General features: G+C 42.0%; 1 protein-coding gene across 37 annotated transcripts in view; it reads right to left on the bottom strand.

Moving 5' to 3' along the window:
- The window catches only part of SLC8A1 (solute carrier family 8 member A1), a 374,846-nt gene that overhangs the window by 288,238 nt on the left and 59,485 nt on the right, over positions 1-27,123 (bottom strand). For 5 of the 37 annotated variants that reach the window (XM_070234725.1, XM_070234727.1, XM_070234729.1 and 2 more), the window contains exons 1-2: positions 24,318-24,449; positions 5,314-7,145 (exon numbers count right to left, since the gene is read on the bottom strand). In XM_070234725.1, the coding sequence (XP_070090826.1) occupies positions 5,314-7,145; positions 24,318-24,386 (1,901 nt within the window). In that variant the 5' untranslated portion in view covers positions 24,387-24,449. Of the gene's footprint in view, positions 1-5,313; positions 7,149-24,317; positions 25,008-27,123 lie in introns of those variants that run through there. The other 32 variants (XM_070234749.1, XM_014730879.3, XM_070234744.1 and 29 more) reach the window with 13 other exon arrangements.

The raw sequence follows: 27,123 nt of genomic DNA, 5'->3' as shown, positions 1-27,123 counted from the left end.
TTGCAAAACTGGAACTAGGTACCTGTTGATTAGCAACTCCCCATTTCTCCCTCCCCGTGCCCCCAGCAACCACAGTTCTGATCTCTGCTTCCACGACTATTTTAGATATCTCTTATAAGTAGGATCATGCAGTGTCTGTCCTTCTATAATTGGCTTAAAGGGATATATGCTCAGATTAATTTAAACACCCTCATAATGACTTAAAATCTCATTAAAGAAAATGAACGTTCACTGAATGTCCATTAAGTTTGACAACTATCCTATTTAGTGAAATTGTCCCTGTTCTCAGGTTTAGCAAGATATGACTCCATCTTAAGATACACATCCCAGTTTTCTCTCTAATTATGCCTTCTGTCCTTCAAAAGCAAATGCAAATACTTTGTCCAAAATTAAGGCTCTCCTGCATCATACACACGTCTTCATAATGATGTCTGTACTGATCAAAATAAGCATTACCTCATTGTTTCCTATTTTAGCCTATAAGGAGTATACTACTTCTGCTTCCTTCATAATGATTAGCCTAGTGCTGAGCACAAAACAGTAGCTTATGAAGCCTGTGCAGCTTGAGTGATATATAATTCTTCTGTAGCCCTAAACTAGTGAAGAAACCAGCCCCCTATGCAATGGCCTTGAATGATGACTCAGAAAACAGCCCATAATTTAAACACTTCAGTGTGTCTAAACTATGAAATCTCCTCATTTGCTAAGATAAAATTTCTTTACATAACTATATTATAGCCCCAAACTCTAATTAGCAGTGGGAAAATGAGATTATCACAGCAAACATGGCAATCTGGTTGACATAGTAAACAACCTTTCTGCAAGTAATCAATTTAGGCTCCTGGCAGTAGTGAATTAGAAGTCGTAAATTTCGTTTTTGGCTCTTACTCTGTCTTATTTTTATAACAGTTATGCCTTCATAAGCACATATGCATTTATAAAAACATTTCCTATACTTATAATTTAGATTTGCAGATGATACTACATGTGGTTTGAGTCTAAGAAGAGAAACATTCCAGTCTGAAAAGATAATCTGCCAAAGCAGAAATCAATCCATTAAAATTCTAAAATTATTCCAACTAAATTTCTAACATTAGCACATTACCTAGGAAAATTTTACGTCAATGTAAAATATCATGCTTCCATCATTTTGATAGGCTAAATGCAATTCTCCTGCCATAAAGTAAAAAGCAAATCTTGAATATGTGGGATTCAAGGTGATGTGTGGTAATAGCCTTTCTTGTCTAATGTTCTTTTCTCTACTATTTTTCATCATTTCTGATTCCCCCATACACACATAATTATTCTTCTGTTCTGATCACATCAAGTTTTCTTAATATTTCTCTTTCATCTTTTTTTATAGCTGGCTGCCTTCTTGTATCACATATTTGTTCCACTCTCAGAATTGAATTGCTGTTTCATATAGCTAGGTCTTTATTCCTTGGAATTATACAGAGCAAGAGAAGAATAATGTCAATATAAATACCAAACACAAAGTATTTATTTTCCGGGGAATATAATAATAATAATTCCATATAATCTCTATAATACTGAAATTTTATTTCCTTTCTATTTCTTTTTCCAAAAAAAAGATGTAAACATTTAGTGTCAAAGAGCTATATTTGTTGAGATGTCTTGCATATTATATTTCCCAGAGCTGATGAAGTTACAACCATTCTTGAAAATGTAATAGTTAAAGCAAAATTAATTTTGGACAGATCCCTTATTCAATAAATTATGCTGTGGCTAGGAACTCCCAGTAAACTGATTTGCTAAGCAATATATTGTGCAAATTTTCCAACGTGCATACTCTGTTTTTCAATTCTGTCTTATAAATATATAACAGCAAATGCTCATGATCTTTTGAGTCATCTTCCAAAAACGATATTATTAGTGGGTTATAACTAAGCAATTAAACTGGATTTGTATCTACACTAGTTAAATAACCTTAACATTTTCTAGAACAGTCAACCTAATTTTAGATCTTGGGAAACCAAACATTTTGTAATAATTATTACCACTAAACTAGCAGCATTAAAGAACAACATTAGTAGCACTTCAAATTTGTGGCTATCACCTACCAAACCACAAATCAAAGTAGCATATTCTTCACTTATTTTTTATTAGCTGTTAAAACTGGACAGAATTCCCTGTTAAAAATCAAGATTAGCTGGCATGGGTTTAGCATTTGTCATTGATTGAGTTTATACAAAAGCATGTGCTAACTGTTAATTACATCTATTTAATGTGTTTTTGCATTGTAATTTTAAAATGTTTTGCTGAGAATACGTTTTATTAGAGACTACATGCACCGCTTATCATTTATCAGTATTTTTCTCAAATACAGATTTCGATCTTAAAACAGGTCAAGTTGAAATAATTCAACTCATTTATGTAAAAATATGAATGAATAGGTACAAACATGCTTATATTATAAATTTAAATGACTTCTTCCACACTAAAATAAGACCAAAGATTAGGAATCTATCTTGTTTTAGAAACCAAAGAATCAATAAAGCTGACTGTTTCTTGCTCTCCATCCCTAATCAGATTGGACCCTATTTCAACTTTGGTTAATGGCTTCTTAAAATTAGATGGACTTTAAATCCAGGTTTTTCCAGGAATCTTTTTATGGTGCTCTGGAAAGAAGCATAAATTCTGGCTTCATGCACAGTGTTTAACTAACAAACAAACAATTTTTTTAAGTATTTAATAAAGCTCAGGGGTGTCAACAGCCCCATCTATGTTTTTAAGAAAGTCATCTCTTGAGATTAACTGTGTAACTGAATGACATATAAATTCATTCTTAAAGATAAATTGGGTTAAGTCTACATAGTTCAATTTCATTGCATGATTGACAAACTCTCTCTTTCACTTGGATGTGTGTGGACCTGTCATTGAAACAACTACCAGAGGAAAAATGATCCATTAAAAAAAAGAAAAGAATAAGGGATGTTTGCTAATATTATGTTTTTCTAGAAACATTATGTCATCCAAACAAATTTATTCAAACAAGAGACCTATTAAGCATCTACAAAGCCCGTCAACACTAACACTCTATAACATCAAAATGAAAATGCTTTAAAATTAAAATTCTACAAAGAAGAAAAAATGTAGGTGTGTCTTTCATTCCACTTATAAATAACATTTTGCCATTTCTAAAATTTCATATTTCAACTTAGCAAACAAAATACAGTACGTTCCTTATAAAACTAGGAACTGGCAATTGATCTAGAATACTCCTAAGAACACATATTCAGAGATGGCATGCCAATAAGTCCGGTGAGTCTTACCAATTTTCACAGGATATCTAAATTTCTAAAGCTGTGATTTGGCAATATTTCTTCCTTAGCAAGAATTAAATCAATTTAATGGCATAGGGTGAATGTTTTAAATGGAGCTTGGCAGAATAAATTATTCTATCACATCACTGTGAGTCCTTTTTTTTTTTCTTCCTTCTTCTACACTGTGCCCGAAAGGTTATTTATTTATGGTTTGTAAATGTCCTGGAGAGCAGAATAGATAGGGAAAACCTCACTCTCAAATATACAAGTCTAGAGTCACTATTCTTAACAGAAGGCAAGACCAAATTTTCATGAGAAAACATCCTAAGTAAAATGAATAAGCAAAACAAAACACCAATTTAGTCATATTTAAGGGCTACTCTTGTGAGTTCATTTAATAACATGCAATATTCCTTTAATAACAAGTAATATACTTTTACATGGATTACAAGTGCTATCTAATTCAAGGGGGCTCAATAACCGAAATGATTAGAAAATATAATGAGATAGAATTCCTACCAAAGGAATAAAGTTTATGTGTGCTAATATGGGCAGGATCACATTCAATGCAAGGCCTTTGGGAAAGTCTTTCCTTGTGTATACAGGATACTCATTTCCTATTATATTACTATCTTTCAGTAAAACAAGTGTCCCAACAAAGCACATCTCAGTAAGTGGAACATTCACAACATAAGAACCAACCTAAAAGAGATAATCATCAAAAGCTATCTCCCCCCACACACATCAAAGATGGATATTATAATCTCTGCTTTGTTTGATTTCATTATATCACACTCAGTAACTGTTCATCTCTTTCAGGAAAATATGTTCCCTCTACCCATCCCCCACCCCCTTTGTGTTTGTTTTCCCTACATTTTCAGTAGGAGAAATTTCATCCTGGGGAAAAATGTACTTCCCATTAGACTTATCCCATGCCATTTATATGAATTAACTATTTTTCAAACTAACTGTTTTTTATATCTTTCTTTTCTTTTCTGAAATTCCTAAGTTGCCACTGAGTCAACCAATATAATCATCCATTTTAATGTCCTTTGTTTCATTGTAGATATGACAGTTTCTATTCTTCCTTCCTTCTAGTTTGGACACTGCTCATTGAGTCAAATTTTCTGGTTTGCTTTTGGTGAGCACAATGCCCCCTCCTAGGCATGAGGGGAGGACTAGCTCTCTAAATAGCAGCTGTCAAGGGAACTGTGCAACCAGGCTCTCTGCGGTTACAAGGTCAGCAAGTATCGCTGGAAAGCGCCAGTACGAAGAGTAAATTGTTCCCACCGCACTACCTTTCACTGACTGCTCCTGGTCAACTAGGATGCTTGGACAGAATCTTATTTCTCTTTTCATCACTACAGAAGTAGAGTAAAAGGGTTTGTTTAATCATGTAAAGTAAAACCAGGTTGCAACTAAATAAGAGCTGTGTGGCTTTTCCCACTTTGGCATAAAACTGAAGAAGAAGGATTGGTCATTAAGTCATAATTCAGCATTAGCATTTAAACAGAAACATCACCTTATATTGTCACAAAAACACAGTGTCAGATAAAAGCAGTAGAAACAGTTTCAGCCCGCCCTGGGAGCCAGGAAATTCTTTTCAGCCGTGTTTCCTTTTTGGGCTTTCCCAATCTGTACTCAGTAATGAGGTTGGGGACCTAATGTGAAGTTTTGACACACTATTCTGTGTGTATACTATGTGATTCAAAACAGAACACAATTTTTCAACCCACCATAAGTGGTTTGAAAAACTGTGTCACAAGACTGATTCTAGCATGGTCTATAATGTACTTAAAATATGTAAAAGCACAAAAGTAAAAATAAAAATTTGATGTCAAATTAAGATCTTTGTGTATAGAGCATATTGATAAGTGCACACAAGCAAGGATTGATATTTTGAAAGCAGTTGTATATAATAACTGTTCCATTCCTTGTATGCCATTTAAAAAAACACACACACTCACATCCACAAATGCACTCAACCACGAGCATATATATATACATGTATATATATGAAAGAACTTACACAATTTCATCGTTCTGGAATTCCAGCTCTCCACAAGTGTCCTCAAAATCCTCCCCTCCACCTCTGGCAGTCCCTTCAATGGTTTTATAGGGAACGATAACATTTCCTCGAGCTCCAGATGTTCTCAAGACTTTCACTTCCATGATGCCAATGCTCTCACTCACATGAGTCACAGGTTCCTCAAAAGTAAAGATGCCTGCATGGTCATCGTCAAAAATAGTCACAGTGGCAGTGGAGGGCGATCCAAGGCAAGCGAGTGTAGAAATGTGATTGGCTTCCAGTATGCCATCTTCCGAAGCCTCAGAAGACACTTTGACATTGCTGAGATGCACAAGGAAATTTTCGTCCTCCTCAAAGATATCATCATCAATGATGCCAACTCTGATTTCCTTCTGGGTCTCCCCAGGCTTAAAGACTACAGTTCCTTCAGTAAATTCATAATCGGACCCAGCATTGGCTGTGCCATCCTCGGTTCTGAAGTCAACAAACACAGTGTTGGTCAAATCACCACCTCTGCGGATAATGGTCAGGGCTACAGTACCACAGTTCTCCAGACACTGATATGTCCCTTGTTCAAAGAAGATCTTACTAACAGGGTCATTTTCAGCCACTTCAGTGTTGACCTCGTGCATGCTGACAGCCTTCCTTGCTTGGTCAGCTGCATGCCTCTTTAAAATGTTGCCAGCTCCAGTCATCAGGCGAGTAGCTTGAATTCGGTAAAATGCTCGACTTTTTTGCTGCTGACTTAGGACTTGGTAGTTAGCTAATTCTATTAATTGCTCTATTTCTTTCTCTGGATGCTTCTGCTTGAGTTCCTTCAGAATCCTAGCCATTTCTCTCCTAGCCTCTTCATCATCTTGGTCCCTCTCATCGACCTCCAGAACAAGAGCGCCATCTAAGAAATTGTCAACATGGGAATTGACCACTTTCCCATCCATTTCAATTTCAGTCTTGGAAGATGGCCTGTCTCCTTCATGTTCAATAATCATTCCCCTCTGCTTGCCAGCCCGATACCTCTTGTAGACATACTTGTAAAACAGAAGCCTCCTATCTGCTACCCAAGCAAACACAACACAGATGGGAAAGAAGAAGAAAGTAAGCAAACCTTCCCAGACCTCCACGACCCCAGGAGAGATGACAGACAGAATAATGTAAAGCCAGGTATAGGCAAAGATGCTCCAGGCTGCCGTCACAAAGAACACACGTAAATGCTTAATCTTCCTCGTCTCTCCATCTGGGACCACATAAACACAAAGCGCGATAATGATGAACATATTGAATGCAGCACTTCCCACGATGGTGCTAGGACCGAGGTCTCCCGCAGTAAAGTTATGGCCACACACTTCAATTACTGACAGGAGAATCTCAGGAGCAGAAGATCCCAGGGCCATCAAGGTCAGGTTGGAAACTGTCTCATTCCAGATCCTCACAGTTGTCTTGGTAGTCTCTCCATTGGGTTTCTTTATGGTTATTTCTTTTTCTTGAGACGTGATGACTTCTATAGAGGACATGAACCGGTCGGCAATGATAGAGACTCCAAGAAACATGTAGACCATGGCCACAAAATACACAGTAGCTCTAGCAATTTTGTCCCCAAAGGAAGGGTCTTGGGGCTCCCAAATGGGTAAAATCACCCCTTTCTTACAGTAATATGAGCCAGTACATTCACCGGTTTCATTGCCTTCTCCTTCCATTTCTGTCTCAGCACTTACACGGTCCACATGGAAAAATAAGAGTGCCAAGATGGCTAACAGATGAAATCCCATCGAAAAGGTGGACGAGAGACTGAATCGCAGCATGTTGTACAACGGCAGACTTCCAACTGTCCCAACCTACTGGTGAAAATAAGATGGGGGAAAGGTGGAAAAAAATCACATCATTAGAGCCAGATCCAAAGCATAACTATTTCTTTTTATTACTTTAACCAATGATTTGTTTATATTTGACTATCGCAGCATCCATGGTGAATCATTATTCAAAGAATCCATCAGTGGTTAAGAAATCCTTTGTAAGGTTTATAACTCAATCTCTACCCTTATGGATTTCCTACATGTAGTCCCCCATTCACTGAGCAAGATACACAATTAACTTATTGGAAATGAAAAGTTTAATGACAGCCTTGCCTTATTGAATACACATCTATGCATGGTAACAGCCAATAAGAAAAAAAAAACTTTTGAAGCATTAAATAATTTTCTCCTTGTTGCTAAACTATATTTTCTTCTAAACTTTGGTTATTACAACCAAGTTCCAGAAACTGTTTCATTGCCAAAATCACCTTATTAAGATGGATGCTTTGAAGTTCAGACTAAAAATCCTACCAACACAAGGCGTAAGGATGGTCCTAAATTCTGAGGCATACCTTACACTGCATTTCATGAAATCATGTCCTATGGCTCCACACTTACTTGGAAACACAGAGAAATCTCCAAGCATGTCTGCAATCAAAGCTCAATGGTATTTGTACTGGAGGGAAAAATATTCTGCTGTAACGCAACATTTCCACACATTAAGTAGAGTTTTCAAAAGCATGTTTTGATGAGAGCATATTTCCTCCTAATTTTCAGCAAGCCCAGATCTCCTGATACATTAGCAGCTGGGCATCTGATTCTTCAAGTACAGCTCTTCACATCTGTGTACAGATCTTGCTTTAGAATCCGTGGGCTGTCCACAGCAGGAATGGGAGATAACCAGGTCCAGGTCTAGTGGGGTGTAAGACTCTTGCCTGGCAGGCTGTGAAATCAGCATTACCAGCCATAAAATGTTCCTTTTCGATGTCAATGTCATACTTTCCATGGTCATTCTAAAACACACATTAGTTCTATAGAGGGTTCAAGTGACCAAAAAAAAGCAAGAGCAATAATTCCATCTAAATTAGCTCATGTGGCAGAATGACAATGACCACAAAGTATACATATGATGAAGGGCTGTAGGCAATTAGGGATATGGCAACAGTCAATAAGCGGCACAAAGCTTGGCAAGCAAAGTAACACGGCGGATTGAGCCACCACAGCTCCAAGTTCACCCACCGACGCAGACAAAACTCAGCTGGGACCTTACATCACCTCTGCCTCCAGGGCTTGCAGAGGGGACACGGAAGTAGAGGAGGGTCTGTTCCCAGTCACGGTAACTCTGGGCTGGAAGACCTAGCAGGAGGGGCCGGTCCGAGTGGTGAGAGGAAGGGGTCCTGAGTCAGAACATAGCCTTGTGGCCTGATAGAAAGTAAAAAGTGGGGCAGGATTAGAGCCTCTCCTAGCCTCAGGCTGGCTGAGAGTGGCCCCCACATTCATTTACATTCTCTGGCCCATGTTTGCTGCTGGTGGCTTCTACTGAAAACTGCACCAAGGCCCAGGAGAACCTCTCTGGCCCAGTACATTCTGGCAGCCCCTCAGAGAACCCACCATCACCTAAAACCCTTTTTAGCTCATCACTATTGAGAGATAAGCTTCTTCGACATTTTTCCCATACTAAAAAAGACACAGCAGAGAGTCACAGTGGAAGAATTCCATTCTAAATAAAAATCCAAAAAATAGAAGTAGCATATTGTAAAAATATGCGAAAGTTCATGTTCAATGTGTCTGCTTGTTAAGTCATTACAGGGCTTGGTCTGGATGTAGGATCTCTGCTTAAAACAAGGTGACATTGAACCAGCCTGCAAGAGGAGGGGAAGATCTAGGTCCAATTCCCTTATGCAGCCACTTACTCCACAAATATGTATGAGCGCCTAATACGTATTTTAGAATCACCCACGAGGATCTCTTCTAGGTCCTGAGAATTGACCAGCGAATTAAAAAAAAAACAAAGTCTGTCCTCACTAAGCTTATATTCTCATGGGGAGGAAACAAAGACATAAACATAAATGTCAGATGGTAAAAAATGCTGTAGTGGTGGGGGGTGGGGAAGCAACATGAGTTAAGAGAGGGAGTCTACGTGTGTGTGTGCACGCACATGGCACACACATGGCACAGAGGATTTTATATGGGATGGTTAAGGAGGACCTTTCCGATAAGGTGACATCTCAGCAAAGTCCTGAAAGAAGCAGGGCACCAAGCCTTGTGGAAATCTGCAGGAAGAGAATTCTAAGTACGTACAGAGGCCCTGATGGAGCTGTGCTTTGCATAGTCTAGGAAGCAAGGGGAGCAGGGCTCAGGAGCTGGGAACACAGTGCAGATGGATCCCGAGGGGCACTGAGGCCACTGTAAGGCACTGGCTTTGATTGGGAGAGAAATGGGGGTCATAGGGGGTTCTGATCAGAAACATGATATGATCTAATTTTCCTTTTCAAAGGATCTCTCTGCTGGTTCAGTGGAGAACAGACTGTAAGGGCAGGGCTGGAAACAAGGAGACCAGCATTTGCCTATTATTAAAAAATCTGATTTATAAATGATCCCAGTGCCTGGTGGGTACATAAAATGATACAGTAGACATCTAAAGTTTAAAAAGGAGAAAGAAAAATTTTAGTGACCCTTTTGTAAGATTTGCAACTTAAAATGTCTTGGGAATCTGTAAGGATCGGACAGATTACATATTTGTTCTAGACAGCAGTGCAGCATAGAGATAGTAAACACTGAACAGAGATTCAAACCTGGTCTGTCTCATTGCAGACGAACTTAGTGCAGATCGAACTTTCTCAATTCCCTTAAAAATCTTCACTGGTTGCCTATTGTCCTGCAGACAAACCCAAACTCCTCAATAAGCAGTTCAGATCGTTTAGGATCTGGCCTCTGAGCTCCAGAATATGGAAACTCTTTCCATTCCCTGAACATGACAACACTTTCCTACCTCCAGGTCTTTGCACATTGTGTTTTCTGTGCCCCAAACTATTTTCCTTCTTAGAAGCAAGTTCCAAAATGGAACAACAGCAAATCATAGTCGACTCTCTGACAGAATGGCACTAGGATCCACTCTTTTATTTTTTAGGTTCCATTCTTAAACACTGTCCCAGACACATGCTAAATTCTTCACCTGGATCATTATATTTAACACTTAAAATAACCAGCATTGCTGTGTTACACAATCCCTAGCATTTGCCATTTCCAGTAGTCTGTGTGAATAGCAATCCTGGAGTTGTGTGATGATCAGTGCCCTCACAATAACCTGTGCAGTAGATATCATTAGCCGATTTTGGTGGTGGGAGAACTGAGGCTCAGACAGGTTAACTACTTGTTGAAAGTCATACAGATAGTAAACTCCTGATCGGACATTAAAACCCTGGTCTGTCTCTGAAAGGAACATAATTAACTGCTCCATTCTATCATCTCTGATAGTGTATGAAATAATCTTTGAGAACTATTGGACTTGGGCTTGGACTAGCCCATTGGAAAACCTCTTGGCTTCCACGCAGGGTTAGGAGGGCCTCAGGAGCAAAAGTCCCGTGGAAGGTTTCCAACAGCCTGGCTTTTCTCTTATGGATAAGAGAATCAAGCAGACAAGCATCAATACTGTGGTGTGACATCTGGGCGGGCCTGTTCCTAGAGACGGCTACCCTTCACCCTCTGGCCTTTTAGCAATTACCTGGCAACCTCTTCCTGCATCCACTCTCAGGGCCATCTCTTAGGTCTGCCAAGAAAAAGCTCTGCCCCAACCCACATGTTCTCACAAAATGTTCTTAGCCAAAAGAGTACAGATGTCTAAGGGTGGATGGAGCAGTAAAAATCTGTCATCATTATCAGAGAAAAAGGAGGAAGGCTTCTGAGGCTAACTCAAAAACGTCACAATTATATTCAAAAGGTGATAGTATTATAATTTGTGAAATCAGTGGACACAAAACACTAATAAAGCTTATTCACAATGAAGCAACAGGAAAGAACTCTGTGGACTTCAGTCTCTTTATTAAATTAATTCCAAATCTAAATGCTTATGAGGATGTGCGATGGATGTTATCTGAATAAGAGTTCCTTCTTCATTCTTTTGTCTCCAGTCTTTCAAGGTCTTTCCTCTGTCATCAGATTCAAGCAGATCTCTTTGACTCTCCCCACTGTCTCCTCAAATATACATTTCCATGAAAATTTAGCAGGAAATAGTGGCTGTTGGTACATCGGTCTGCTGCCTGCCTTTATTATATTCTGCCATGATCTACTGAGATCTGTAGCAAGCGGTAGGCTGATATTCATAGTGGTTTCAGATCAACTCTTACATCTATGGCTGGTTCTTGCTTAAGAATATCCATTACATCAGCCAAATGAGTCTTCAGCATAGTATCAAGAATACGCAAATTTTAAAACAAACCAAACAACGCCAGCACCTACAGGTAACAGGCCTGCGTGGCATTGACAAAGGATGGTGAAAAGATATCCAACTGAGCGAGCCCAGCCACCTGTGTTGAAGGGAGAGGTCAAAGGAATGGAAGCTTGTACCTTCAAGTCCGATCTTTATCCAACTGCATTTGTGAAGAATGAGGAGGGGACTCCCACAACAGAGGCCTGAGCCCTGCGGGAAGCTGCAGCCAGTTTTGACTATCAGGGAGGACCTGACTCAGAGACAAGGAATATGTCTGGCATTCCCACCAGGCCAAGTGCATGCGGCAGCCTAGTCTCATTCTGTTGATTGGTAGCTGGGGTTATTCCAAGGAACTCCTTGACTCTCCTTCATCAGGACCTGGAATTCCCTTCCATGTAATTCTCGCCGACTAAAAGCCTCAAAAGCTAAGCAATTAATCTGTTTCTAAACATTAAAGCAACCATAATTCTTATCCTCTAGTGAGGCAAGCACTTCCAAATGCTTCTAGAAAAAGAGCTGATGCCTAAGGATGACTTTCCTTATCAGACCATCCATCTAGGGCGCAAATTACTGTTCTGGCCTCCAACCTCAGGCGGTCAGACGGTGACCACACTTCAGGAAGGAGCACGGTTTCCACGGTGACTCTCTGCTATTACCTTTTCTTTCTCTCTTTTTCTCTTTTTTTTTTCCCCCAAAGAGAGAGTTTCCTATTTGCTGCCTGATAAACTGGGACAGGTCTTCCAGGAGACAGGCAGTGGGAGGTCACGTAAGGGGCTCAAGCCCTTTTTCCTGAGCTTACACGACTAGAATCAGATCCTGTTCCATGTTGGAAAACCTCATTCATCAAAGGAAACAGCTGGGGTAACCAACAGGCGATGTGGCTAAGTAAAAGAAGGTGGATTTCGGATTTAGGGTAAGGAAGAAGTTACTGAAAAGTCATGAGATGCACCCCTCGGCCCTTTCCCCTAATTTGTTTGTCTATATAGAACATATTATCTTTTATATGTTATATAATTTGTTTAATGGTTCTATTTACTGTCTTTCTCTCTCTAATAGATGTAAACTCTATAAGGGGAGGGATTTTTGTCTCTTTTGTTCACGAATGTATCCCCAGTTCCTAGAGCAGCGTCTGGCACACAGAAGATGCACAGCACATGCTTACCGAATGACTAAAATAATCTTCATAGGGTCATGGGCTGATTCACCAAATCTCCGACGTTGAATCAGAATCCAGGAGCTGGCTACGCATTTGCATTTAAAAATGTTCCTTATGTAAAACGGATGCCCCTAAAACGAGCATTGGCCAGCATCACACTGAAAAGCAGTGGCAGCGTGAGGTGGAGGAGAGGAAACCTGTGATTCGGGCTCAGGCGCAGAGAACCTCAGGCTAGAAAAACCTGATTTCCAGCATAAAGAGGGGCGAGGGCCCTGTCATTCTCCCTTGGATGTGGGTCCTCCTACACCTGCCCTCGCTTGCTGATTTCTTCTGGAATGCCAAGATCACCTGCTCTGTCAAGAGTCCTAACATTTTGGACATCCTCAAGGAAGCAGAACTTCCTCTCCTTTTAATACAATAAAAAGACATCTAGTTAAACACCAACCCAAGATTACCTCCATTTCCCTCATAAAAGGGAAAGTGCATCAGGAATTTAACTTTAAATATATTAACTCTGCACACTAACATGGACATAGAGGCAGGAAGAAGAAAGCTGGAGAACAGAGAGTCTTTCAATAGTAAATAAATAAAGAAGAATTCTGCTAACCTCAGCCTCCATGTGAAGTCAGCCAGGATGGTCCTCAGATTCAGCACACCAGGGCCAAGGGCAGGCTAAGGCCCCACTCAGGGGCATTTATGACAACAGGGACTGAACCCACTGACTGAGCACTTGCTTTCTCCCACATGCTGTGCTGATTGCTCTGCATTCAATGTCACAGTCCTTTCCGACAATATTGCAAAGAGGTTTTATCATTCCCATTTTACACGTGAGAAAAACAAGTGGTCCATAAAAGTAAAATGGCTGAAGTCATACAAACGCGTGACAGTCTAGGATTTTAATCCAGGCCCTTTGCATAATACCATAACGCTTTCCAAAACGGCAGAACCTTGTTGCTTGTTTGTTTTCACTACCTAAGTTAATAATACTGTTCTTGGAGAGCACAGGGCTCCTCACTTAGGTACTTAGTGCAGGATACCCTCCCTGTGCCGCCCCTCCATCCCACTGGAATAAACGCACGTAGTCGCACCATCTCATCAAGAGCCTGTCACGTTTCCCTCTCCAGTCACAAACCTCCTCACCCCCAAGGAAGGGTTTTATAAGCTTTCATATTCATCACATAGCAAGGGAAAGATGATCCATTTGGGGGATCATCAGCTAAAATCTGAGGTCTGAAATCACTGCAAAGTCATGCAATAATCTCAAGGTTTTTCCATTTGGTCAGGAGAAAGGAAAATAGAGAAAGAAATCCCAGCAGTGAGCAAGCAAAACTAAAATCAAAGAGAGCAATGAGTGGAGCTGGGAGAAGGATACTGAATTTTAGCATGAGTTAGTTCATCTTGGCTCTAATAACAATAAATCAGTATTTTTTTCAAGAATCTCAATGAGGCTCACATATTTACTGTCTTGGGGTCAAGACTACTTTTAAACAGTTTTTAAACTGGTAAGTAATCCAAAGAAATGGAAAAACAACACATTGTTTATGGTTTCATCTGCCAAGCTTTTCTTAGCCACTCACATGTGCCAGACACCGTTACAAAGATGAGTAAAATAATATCCCGTGAGAAGCTCATGTTATGGTGGGGCATCACCAGAGTCAAGGAGCGAGTCCCCCTTCTGGAAGACTGAACTCTTTCATTACTAGAGAATCACAGAAGAGGAGAGACTTTCCAGCATCCAGATAGTGAGACCATGGGTGCACCTTGATACACTCAATGTGGACCACCGAGTTCCCAGATTAATGCATCTGGGGTCTTGGGTTAATACAACCAGGTTTCTAGCAATGTCCAACTGCTCAGCCTACAACCCTACAACCAGGAGATTTCAAGTGTAACGAGCTCCTGGACACAGAGCCTTGGAGTATCACCTCTGTGCTCTGAACCTTTCAGGGACCTCGTGATAGATGATAACAACTATTTCAGATAATAATTTGTTCACCATCCACCCTAAAGAGAAAGAGAACCCTTTCTTTGATGTTCAACCTTACACACACACAAAAATTAGGTCATATGCATGCTCTTATATCTGGGTCACCAAAAAAGATTTCCTACCTAGAAATATTTTCTACACTAGCCTGTTGACATTGTACCTTAAGAAATTTGTTCTGTTGAGTGAAGTATAGCTCTCTCTATATTTGTAGTTCTAGAGGGAGTGGACAATTTATTTATTCATCAAGTATTCAGTGAGTGGCCTCTACATACGAAGCACCAGACCAAACACTGGGGAGATTACAAACATGATTGACACACGGCCCCTGCTCTGGATGAATTTATAGTCTTCAATGGATAGTTACTCAAACAACCAGAAATGCTAGAAAGCATACGGAACATTCTAAAAGAAGAGGAGACTGGAAGGATGACAAAGCTGGAGACAGTGAGAGGACATTCCAGAAGGAAGAAATGATGGGAATAAAGGCATAAAGCAATGCTTCTTCAACTTCAGTTCACGTGGGAAATTCATTACAATGCAGATAACTGGGCCCCACCATTAAATATACAGTAGCTCTAAAGAGAAACTCCCAAATTTGAGTGGTAACAAGCACCCCAGCTGATTATGATGTAGGTGGTTTTGGCACCACCCCTTGAGAGGCACTGACATAAAGGGTTGACAGGTATGAGGTGCAGAACTGGGGAGAAGGGTAGAAGTAGCATAAAGGGCATGGGGCATGTTTAGTAAACACAGACTGGAGAGCAGAGCACTTAAATAAGGTACTTGACAGAGGGTAGCGCCTAAAAATTAGACGATCATGTTTGTTGTAATATGAGGAAGACATTGACGTGAAGAAATACATCAGACGGGCTTGCTTTCTCACAGGCTAGGGCTATAATTTAAAGATAGGCTCTTTCTGGGGTATCACCTGCTCCCCCTGTTCATTTCAACTCAAGAGTAAATCTTTGCAGTCACTCCTTTTGCTTTTTTCTGCCTCTTGGGACTGAGGACATTTAATACAGAATCCAATTTCAAGCTATGTGATAGGAACATCTAGAATGCCTTTTTAAAAAAAAAATCTTTTTTAACAAGGAAAATGCTGGCTATGTGAGCAGAGGCTGGTGAATTTCATCAGCTTTTTCCCTGAGTCATTAAGCCTCATCTTCAAGCAGATTGCTTTTCAGGAGATGGAGCCCTAACAACTTGAAGTTTGTAAGTCTTTTAAATTTTCCTGCACAGTCTCAAATCACAGTCCTTGAAAGAATAAGATGCTCTTGAGAAGAGCAGAAGCAGAAAGTAAAAAGCAACATTAAAAAAAAAAAATCTCAAGTTGCTAGCTGCTCACTTAACGGGGACCCTTCACCAATCTTCTCTGCTTCAATTTTCTAAATCTCCTGAAAATATACTCAGTGACCTGGTTCCAAAACCGAGCGTACATTTACACTGAAGAAATAAATTTTAAAAATGGAAACAGCTTAGAAAGGAACTAGGCAAGTTTTATTATTTAGAGGAATAAATGGAGTGGCTTATGGGAAAACACAAAATTTTTACCCAAATCCCTGGGCACCATTTATGAAACATACAGTTTCTCTACTAAATAAGGCAGCTAGTGAATATGCCCTTTAAACCAACCCCATACACCTGTATTTGAAGAATTGTTTAAATATTGGCTTAAGCGTTACAGTTTTAATGTAACTATGCCAAGACTATTATGTTATTGTCTTTTTGTGATAGGATTGGAGAGGAGCCATTGAAAAAGGGAGAGAAAAAAGTCAGTGGAGAAAGAAATGCAAATCATTTAATCACTTAATTAGCAAGTGAAGATAGTAACTTCTGTCTATTAAGCCTTTGCTTAAGCAAGGACTTTTTTCATCAATAACTAATGAGAGAACACTACATTCATTCATTCATTCATTCATTCATTCAACAAACACTGAATGTTTATTATGTGCCTGGCAATGTGCAAGGCACTGGGACTAGAACCATGAACTAAACAGTTCTCAATCTCTCTCCTCCTGAAATTTATTATCTAGCTGGAAGATAAGATGACAGACGTTAATTTAAATTGCTACAAAAAGAAACAGAATTATTAATTCTGATAAATCTATGAAGGAAAAACAGTCGTAGGAAAGTAAGTAATGGAGGACCTGACCTACTAGGGCATTAGGGGAAGGCTTTGCTGAAGAAACATAAGAGCTGAAATTGAAAAGACACTCAGCAGGAAGCCAGACCAAAGGTCTTTAGCACGTAAAGCCTTAGGCTGACATTTTTGCCATTACCCTTCTCTGTAATGGGATTACTCACAGACCTACCTTCTTAGATATGCTGGGGTATGAGACCATGTTGAGAAATATATTGAAAGCAGCTTCTGTAATTTAAATAAGACTCCTCCCCTCCTAGGTCAGAATCATGAAACTACAGTTAACTGCATTCTACCACACTGCTGGGGGCAATGTGGTGGAGAGAAGGGTCATTGGTCTGGGGGTCAAAAGAAGTGAGTACTGGTCTCGGCTCTCACTGACCAGTCATGTGACCTTGGACAAGTCATTTTCCCTTTCTCAGCCTGATCTGCCAAACTGGGGAATTGTTCTAACAATTTGAAACTGTGATATTCTAATCCCTCATGTTGGCATTCAGGGCCATCATCCATAATTCAGCACCTATCTACCTTCCCAGGTTTACAGTTCCTGTTAGTCAGCTGAGCTACTAAATGACAATTACCCAAATATGCACTGTGTTTTCCTTTCTCATGCTTTTCTACCTGTCCTCCATAATCCATCAAATGTCCAATTTCCTTTCATAAAACTGCTTCTCTTGCTAGGAAGTCCCCTAAAAGTCATCTAACTTTGCCCCTTCTCCCTTTTCTGACATGAAAACTCAGCCATGATAACTTAAAAGACGTTTTTCCAAAACAAAGTCTCTGAGTTTCTAGGCCATCTCTCTTCACACGATACCAACCCCAATTGCTAGGGGTCAAATTATGCCTGCCACCTGTTTTTATAAGGCCATTAAATTAAAATTTTGTTTTACATCTTTAAATGATTGAAAAAATGAAAAACATTTCATGATGTAAAAATTATATGTTATTCAAATTTCAGTGTCAATAAATAATGTTTTGTGGAACACAGCATGCCCATTCATTTAAGTATTGGCTATGGCTGCTTTCATGCTACAACAACTGTGGTGAGTGATTGTGACAGACCCTGTGGTCCACAAGGCCAAAAATATTTACGATATGTCCCCTTTAAAAAACAGTTTTGTGACCTTTGGTGTATGTCCTTATGTGTCTTTATCTTCCTTCACCTCTCCGTGGCAACTTTCCACAATTAGCATGTTGGTGTAAAGGCACACACGCAGGTAATAAGAACCAGTCCTTATGGAGCACTCATGTGCCAGAAACCGTTCCAAACATTTTACAAGAATTAATGTATTATTCCATACAAAAACCCCATAAGGCTCTTTACTAGTATTATTCCCATTTAATAGATGAAGAAAATGAGGCACAGTTAAGCAACTTGCACAACATTAAATATATCATTTGCTGAATTCAAACAAATGTTCTAACTCTCATGATATGTCCGCTGACCTGCTGACCTCAGAGAACTTTAGTCTTCATCCCCTAGGGTTCTTCAATATCAGTCAATATCCTCAATCTAGAAGCAAAGTCATAGTTCTCCTTCCACCTTGGGGAATCACCGCTAGACATCCAGGGGCTCCTGAGACCAGAAACCCCAGGCACACTTCTGGAAACCTCCACTACCAAAGAAAAAAAGAGAGATGTGACTTTGGTGAAATGACTTCAGGGTCATAGATCTGGATTCAATTATCCCCTATTTCACTCTTATAAAGTCATTTAATTTCATATGGCCTCCATTTGCTTATTTGCTTTAAAAAAACAACAACTAGATCATCTCTGATGCCTCTTCCAGAGCTGGCTATGGCTTGAAGCAGCAACAGCACTGATAAGGAGAAGCTCATGTGCAGGAGAAGAAAGACAATGAGCAGTCAGGGAAAAAAGAACTACCACCTTTGCCCAACACCAACTCACAAATTTCACCCCTAGGGGGCTCACATCCCCCCAACATGTAAAAGGTAGATTATTTTGGAAGAGTGACTTGGAACTTCTGAGAGACATTTGACATAGGACTGAGCACCTCTCCAAACTCTATCCTTTGGTCCCTGGTTAATGCCACTCCCTTTTGGGGCTCTAGCACAGTTGATGCAGGAAGTTTAGGTTTCTGTGTAGGGTAAGCAGTCTAATTCTCTAAACCTGCTGCTAGGGCTGGGCGTTCTCCATCGAGCAGAGCAAAGCCAAAAGGAGCCCTGGGTCCTGAGCTTTCAGGGGCTGCAGAAGTGAGATGCTGGAGAAGCTCAAGAAGCTCAAGGGAGAAAGCACCAGAGTCATTCGGTGCTAAACAAAGACACAAACACCACCTGTAACAGCACGGAAAACACAATCCTCAAACTGGCAGGTCTGACCCTTGCCTGACCTCTCAGAATGTTCCAGCTTCTCGCCTTCAAAGTTGTGCTGGGAATTCATCAGAAACTTTGGTTTCACATGTGAAATACATTTGCGCAATGGCTTATGCTCTCATTTGATCCAGATCCACAGTTCCCAGGACATGGTCCTGACTGGGATATACAGCTGATGTGAACAGTCTGGAAATGGCCCCAGGGTTGTCACTGTCATAAATTAACTGGGGGTGGTTTACACATTGTAAAAATAGCTAGGCTTTATTTTCGAAGTCTTTTTCATTCTTTGAGAACAAACTAAAATGCCTCCTCCTCCATGAAGCCTTTTCAGATGTTCTTTACTTCCTTCCAACTTGCTCATTAGACAGTTGCAGCGACCTGTCTCACTCGGCCCAGTATCTGGATGTTCTAGACCATGACATCCCCGAGAAGAGAGAACACAGTTCAAAGAGCATGGCTTTTGAACAGCCTCAAAAACAGGTACCATCACCTATGAACCCTTGGACAAGTTATTTAACTGAGCCACACTCTTCGTCTTTAAATCGGGATGAGGATGCTTCCTTGTAAGGCACTTATCAGCATTAAATGAAAAAACATGTACGGAGTACTTAGACCGGTCCCTGGTAAATAATGTGTGCTTAACAAATGTCAAATAACTCCTCTTCATCATCTGCATTCTCTGAAAAGCCCTGCATACCGCCTTGCAAACAGCGAGTGCTTAATAAATGTCACGATTGGGCTGCAATAAACTGCTGAATCACCCTCTTGTCTGTTTGACTTCATCTCACATTAGATTCAACCAGGAAATTAACATGCAATGACACCTACCAAGTGATTACTGTTTCTGTCTTTTTCAAAAAAATTAAGATGGACTCTAATATTGACATTTATTTTTCTATGTTTATTACATATGCAAGAAACCATTTGTCTAAATTGGTATCACACTTGCTGGAAAACATTTTGCCCATTTCTCAGAAGACTTAAAAGACTAAATTTTCAAGAAAGGATCAAATTTTTGTTAGCTTTCCTGCCCCAGAAGTAAAATGTCAGTGTGGAAGCTTACCTTTGCCTCTTTCTCGCCACCTTCTACCCGGCCATCAGCAGCCCCTCTCTCTGGCACTCAGGTCTCTCCCCCTTCCCCACCTGCATAGCCCTCTAAGGGCACTAACTGGGCAGCAACCCAGTTTCAAACTTCTTTCACTTCCTCCGCATCCTCCTGTGTTCCAGGCCCTCAGGACTTTTCTATCTGCTAGCTGATCCGATACACCAATCCAAGATGCTAATGGTTTCTGAGAATTTATAGTAGCTCTTTCCTAGGTAATATCATTGCATTTTATGAGGGATCTACTAGACAGAATTACTTTATTCAGATAAATGTCTCTAATAGTAAGAATTTCAGATCCTATGTTGGCCAATGGACAAATGCTTTGAACTCGGGGAGGTTTTGCCCTCCTGAAATCACTTTATAGGCCGCTACCTATAATGTACTTGCCCTTAACCACAAACACATTCCCTTCACTTCAGACGCCAGTCAGGGCTTTTATCCTTCCACATCTTCTCCTCCTTCTGCTGCAATTGGCTAGAAAGTTTCAGGTCAAGAGAAAATGTGATTCTCTTGAACCTTTGTCGGTCTTATTACTTACTACACTCCCTTGGCCAGGCAGCTCAAAGGACAATCACAAATGTAGATATAAAACACCCAGGGTTCAGGACAGAGTTGTCAGCAAAGAGCCTACAAAAAACACGTGAGGCAGCAAGAGCTGAGAGCAACTGTCTTCCAAGTTGAGTCAACACAGTGGAAAAAGTTGTCTGATCTCCTCATTTGTGTTCTGAACTCCTCTTAATGAAAACAGACCAGTAAGAGTAGTTTACCCCAGGAGTCTCCAGTTCAGAAAATGTGCTGTTCGATTTATAAACCCTACTGAGAACCCAATCATTGATTAGTTTAAGTCTTCAAAGTACGTGTTGTCTAAAATATATTTGGTGATGTGTATGTGTGTGCGTGGGAGGCTGAGGAAGGAGGGAGGCAGGAAGAGAGAGAGAGAGAGACAGAGCAACACAGATACAGAGAAGAGAGAGGATCTTTTGGAAGAGAAAGAAAGAAAACTGAAAATAATCCCACTGCACTTAATGAGGCCCCATCGGACTAGCCCTGAGACCAAATCAAAATCTCAGAGGCAGACTCTGAAAAGCTCACATTCCCAGAATTCAGTCCATCCCAATGGGTCAGAAAACACCTGACATTTACTTCCACTAAATCTCAAGTATGTCTCCAGGGGATAGACATCCCTGTGTTCAGAGAGAAAATTGGAAACAGCTACTTCAGCAACCCACTGGCTTGGTTAGCCACAATTACTGCTGAGAATTAGAACTGAGTGATGGGCACCTTGGGGAGTTCTAAGCGATGTTAGATGCAATTCTGGAATCTAAGGAAAGCCAGGGAGAATATTTGCCACAAGAGGGAGCAGTAGAATTTGGTCAGATGGGAGATTATTTGGTAGAGCTTATGACGAGGGGTCTATCTATAAGGCATGGACGATATTGGAAGATATTTTGGCAAGAGACATTTATTGCTTAGAGGAAAAAAAAAGACAATGAAAAGATCAGGAAGAAGAGAGAGATGATGCCACCTAGATTCCTTAGTTCTTAGCAAATGTAGAACAACCATTTAATTTTTAGTTAAAAGCAACATATATAACACACTGCAAAAATATAAAACATGCAAGATATGTGCTCTGCCATCCTCTTTTAATTGTGTACTTCTTTTTCCAGATTTAATTTCTATTTCAGTTTGAATGCTGTTTATTTCCATGCTGACGGGGCAGACTGCTTGCTTTTACCTACATGCTCTTCTCCCTCTGCCTGAAGCATCACGGAGAAAGGGCTCCTCTCACTGACCTGCAACATGAAAATCAGATGGGAAAGTCCTAAAATGCACTTACTTTGGGACAGACACATCCACCAGCTAATGAATGCTTTAACTTGCTTTAAAGAGGGAATGCAACTTTCCTGGATCTGCAGAGCTTCTCTCATCATTTATTTTGTCAAAGAAACAGATTAAGCATTTAGAGGGAAGGAACAATGCGTTTACTTTGCAAGACAAACAAAAGTCTAATTTTGTCTGATAAAAAACATGTTAAATATAGCTTGCTAACAAAATGCTGAAGCTCTCTTGGAATTTCTTTTTTTCCCAAAACATAGAAAGCGTGAAAGACCAATTAATGTAATTCCTGCAAATAGTCCCGTAGGTGTTACTGACTATACTTCACCTTCCTTTTGCAATTTTATTTGGAGTTAAAGCACTGCTACTACTATGCACGTTTCTTCCCTTTCATGGTCAAAAAAAGGGTTATCTAGTTCTTAATCTTAATCCAAAATGGTACAGTAGAAACCATTAAATGGTAATGGTAAAGTAAATGGAAATATAGAAGGATAGAGAGGTAGGTATACAGATAGGTAGCTATAAAGCACAGCCTTCGTATTCTTTTTAATTCATTACTCTCCTCTTCCAGCCCTGTTAAGCTTTCACGACAGAGTAAATGAAGTCTGCTTGCCATGGACACTTACATCCTTTGCAACCCCTGCACAGCTCAACAGTGAACAACGGTTTACCTCTGTCCAGTTCTTTTCTTTTCCCCTAGGAATTAATCATTCCATATTTAATAAAAGACAACAGCCATTTTAGAAAAAAAAAATCAGGGCTCCTTTTATAGTAGGTGGGAGAAATCTTAGCTAAAGAGCCCTTGGCTCCAAATGCAATCCTCCAAGCAGGCAGAATTTGTAAGATGAAACCCATTTAAGAAACCACATCTTGCTTCTTGGTGAAATAAGTAGGTCTTCCCCCACCTTCTCACTCACAAGGCCCCAAAGATGGAGCTAGCTCTCTCTTCCTTCCTCCTCCTTTCACATCCGCCTAACCTTCCCAATTAAGCAAGTTTAGACAACCAATAGAGCTAAATCCAAGTAACACAGGATTTGAAAGAGGAACTTGAAAGCAATCATCCCTATTCCAGCTTTGTTTTCTTATCTGAAATGAATGAAACATCTAGATACATCTTCCTCCCTCCTTTCCTGACTTGCAGCAGGAGTAGCTTTGAGAGAGAGAGAGAAAATGTGGGAGTGTATGTGTGCGTGTTGGGGGGCGTAGGTGGGAGGTATACCTTCAGAATCCCCTCCTGGTCGCTCCCCATTTCCCTTAGGACATCTTCACAAGGATGCTGGATTGTGAATCTTCTGTTGCTCATATTCGGAAATACTCAAGCTATGCCTTTAACCAGATCTGATCAGAATTCCCTCCTACTCTGCCAGCTCCTCCATGATCGGGACGCCTGTACTGTCTTTACCACATCTGTCATTTTTTAAAAAGCTTCTTCCACTACACCTCCTACTGATATCCTTTTTTCTCTTTTTAGTCTTTACACCTCCAGCAGGACAAAGTTTGTATTGTTATATTCACAACCACTAGTGGCTGACTAGCAGGAGAGAGATGGAGAGCACCAGCCGGGGAGCCAAGCTAAAGGGGGTTAAAGAGAAACCTAGTGGAAAGCAGGACTTTCTTTCCAATGACTGCGGACACCACGCACACTGCTCTCTTCGAAAAATGTTTTGTTAAATTGGTCACTCTGCTCTCAACCCAACCGCTGCCACTTTGTCTGGAGAGGGAAATACGAATTGTCAGCCCAAGCCATTCATCAAACAGTCGACAGAATCCACGGGGGAGGGGGGATTTTAAAAATCAAGGATGCACACACACGGTATTTTTAAAAGCATCGCCTGGGCAGGTTTGGTTTCTTTAGCTGACTGTCCACCCATAAGACCTCCCTCTTCTTTAAGGAGGAGCCAAGAAGGATATCCTCACATCTCAGAACACAGACCATTTTCCCAAGAGCCAGCAAAGCTCCAGAGGCAGATAATGCAGCTGCAAAGTTCCCTTCGAATCTCTTGGGGAAAGATGCCTGTGCGTGCAGAATCCCCAACGCACACCCCAGCATCGTGCCCAGAAACAGGGACCCTTCAGCCCACTCCCCCGCTGCGTTTCTCCCCTGCCGGTCCCCCCCTGCCCCGGCCACACCTCCCTCCTCTCCGCAGTCTTTGGTGAAGGAGCACCCAGCGCTCGCCAGAAAAGAGGGGACTCGCAAGTGTGGCGTTGGGGGAGACCCCAGGGATTACCAGGAGGAGGGATGACCGCAGAGCAGAGTCCAGTGGGTGGGGAGGCCTGGATCCCCAGCAGCGCTGCATTCCGGATGGACTTAGCTCTTCGCGCCCCGAATCCTCAGAGCCCAGCGCGGTGCAGGGTGCAGCATCTCTCCTTAGCAGCCCTTTCTTCTACCGGCAGCCGGCACTGGCAGGCAGGCACGCTCACGCCCAGGCGCACCAGCCAGAGCAATTTCACTCCCCGAGAAGCGCGGACACCCCAAAAAACGTGTAGGGACACACACAGAAACACATACCATTTAGGAACCGGTCCTTTGCCAAAGCGGGGTAAGAGTAGCCTTATGAACAATAAATGGAAAATAGTTGGCGGTGTCTGACCAAATCCCTTCTGCTTGCCCATCATAGGATCCTACCTGGTTTGGGGGAGTGTGGATGGATCCTTCCCCCGTTCCTCCACGCGAGGAGGAACTGCCGCGCGCTCCCTCCTTTTAAATAGCTCCAGATCAGGAAGAGGTCGCTCCCATCTTCGGGGGGGAAGCACAAAGCAGGCGGCGGCGGGCAGGCTCCCGTGCAGCGCCGGCGCGAGCAGGAGCTGCGGCGGCGGCGGCGGGCAGCCGGTGCGCGCGGGCGGGAGGCAGGCGCGGAGGCCGGGAGGCTGGGAGGGCCGGGGCCCGGGCGGCGCGCGCGCTCCCCGCCCTCCCGCCCGCGCACACTCGCCCGCCCGCCGCTCACACGCGCGCTCGGCCCCGCGGCCGCCGCGACCGGCGCGTCCCGGCGCCCCTGGCCCCGGGCGGCCGCATGGGATAGAGCGGGCGCGCCTCTGGAGCACCGAGCGGCTGGGGCGCTCTTGCAGCCTCCCAGCCTGTGCCGCTGAGCTTTTTCGGTTTGCCCCCGGCTCCCGGCCCTGCAGTGCGTGCTGGCCCCGCGCTAGCGCTCTTTCCAGCACCCAGCCCTTCGATGGCACGCGCAGACGGGCACTGCAACTTTTCTGGTCAGCCTTCCTCGCCTCACCCACAGACAGAACCTCAACCCCAATTCGCCTACCTGTTTCTCACCTCTGAAATTGTCAATCCAGATACATCTTTCTTCCTCCACTTTCTAGCCCCCTGCTAATGGAAGCTCTCTTTGAGCAAAGAGATCTGAGGATTTCTCAGTGATTTTCTCTGAAATCCTCACTCCGTGTTTTTCCTGCATGTCAGACATGCATAGCAATACGCTGGCTAGTAGCTGCTGATACAAGCAGATAAGGATATGGGGGTTGGGGGAGAGGTATTCCCCAGCCAAGAACTCAGAGAGATTCTCCGTGTTGGTATTTCCCTCAAAGATTGCAGCTCACCTGGGAATACAGACCATGAGGCTGTTTAACGTGAAAGCCGTGCAGCTTTTAAACTACAGAGAGGAGTAAAAGCTGAGCATTAAGGTTGAGTTGGGACAGATCTAATGCAGCAATCGACGAACCATTCATTGCCCTTTCCAAGAGAAGCATTATCATTGCCAATACATCACTTCCCCATAATTAATAAAGGAGCATTGCATCAGGCCCTTGCTCTCTTGACAGCTCATTCATCTTTACAAATCCTTAATGACTTGGCAGGCTGAGAGGCTAGACCTACTGTGGAGTTCACAAACCTGGATGCACATCAGTCACACCTGGGAAGCTTGTTAAAAATGCAGATTTTAGCTTCCAGTCTTGAGACTCTGATGTTGTTGCTTTCAAGTGGGACTCACAAGTTTGTATTGTTAAAGCACCAGTTGATATTCACCACTGGTGTGGTTAGCCCAGGTGTGCAGGATCAGGGGTAGCTATGTGGGGAAGGTGGGAGAAGGAGGGAGCTGCGGAGCATTAGGCAGAAAGTTAATTCCTCAGTAGGATTCTTCCCCCCCCCCGTACTTACAGTGCAGCTCTGGGGCCTCCAGGCCGTAGGAGAAGAGAGACTCTGCCTCCAGGAATCCCACTGTTTGACTATAAGGTGAAGAGGGGAAATGAAAGTGGCCTTCTGCTGCCTCTATGCCGGTGGCTCTCGACCTTGAAGGCGCCTCAGAATCTCCTTGGGAGCTTTTAAAAACCCCAGCGCTTAGGTCACACTCCAGACCGATTAACTCGGAATCTCTGGGGGTGGGACCCAGGCATCAGTAATTTTTTTCATGTTCCCTGGTTAGTTCCTATGCATAACCAAGGTTGAGAATCACTGTTCCAGGTCAATACTCCTCAAACACGAATGTGCCTATGGATCACGTGCACATTGTGGGTTCTTATGCAGTCGGGCTGGAACAGGCCTGGGATCTGCATTTCTAGCAAACTTACAAGTGATGTCGATGGGGCCTGCATGAGGACCACACTTTAATGAGCGAGGGTCTGTTGCGTCCATCTGGTGGTTGTGGACACTCAGCTTGCTGGAGGAAACTCCAAGCTGCTTCTTGTCTTGTATATTCCCAGGAATCATTCCTCTCTAAGAACATTTTCCTTTCCTCACTGTGAGTTAAATTTTCTTGGAAGACACTCTCCACACAAACTTTTTGTTAGACTGCACTGACTAGTGGGTGTAAACAGAATGACATGTGGGGAGACACAGAAGGTCACCATCTCTCTGTTAGAGTGCATCCTCAGCCAAGAATTACTTAGGGTCCTGACTTCAACGGAGTGCAAGAGGCAGACATTTGGCTCACATTCAATGGAAGGGGCTTGGACAGAAGCGTCAGCTTTCTAAATGACACTGAGAAAAGCGTATAACTACATACTCCACCCATAGGAAATAGGACAAAGCTAAGTGAAGGAGCTGAGTGAAAGAGCTAAATGAAAATGTGAGTGGACTACATCTCA

This window comes from Equus caballus, chromosome 15 (assembly GCF_041296265.1).
Source record: "Equus caballus isolate H_3958 breed thoroughbred chromosome 15, TB-T2T, whole genome shotgun sequence".
Classification (NCBI taxonomy): Eukaryota; Metazoa; Chordata; class Mammalia; order Perissodactyla; family Equidae; genus Equus; species Equus caballus.
The sequence above is the reverse complement of the archived record's forward strand: the minus strand, read 5'-3'. Positions and strand labels throughout refer to the sequence as shown.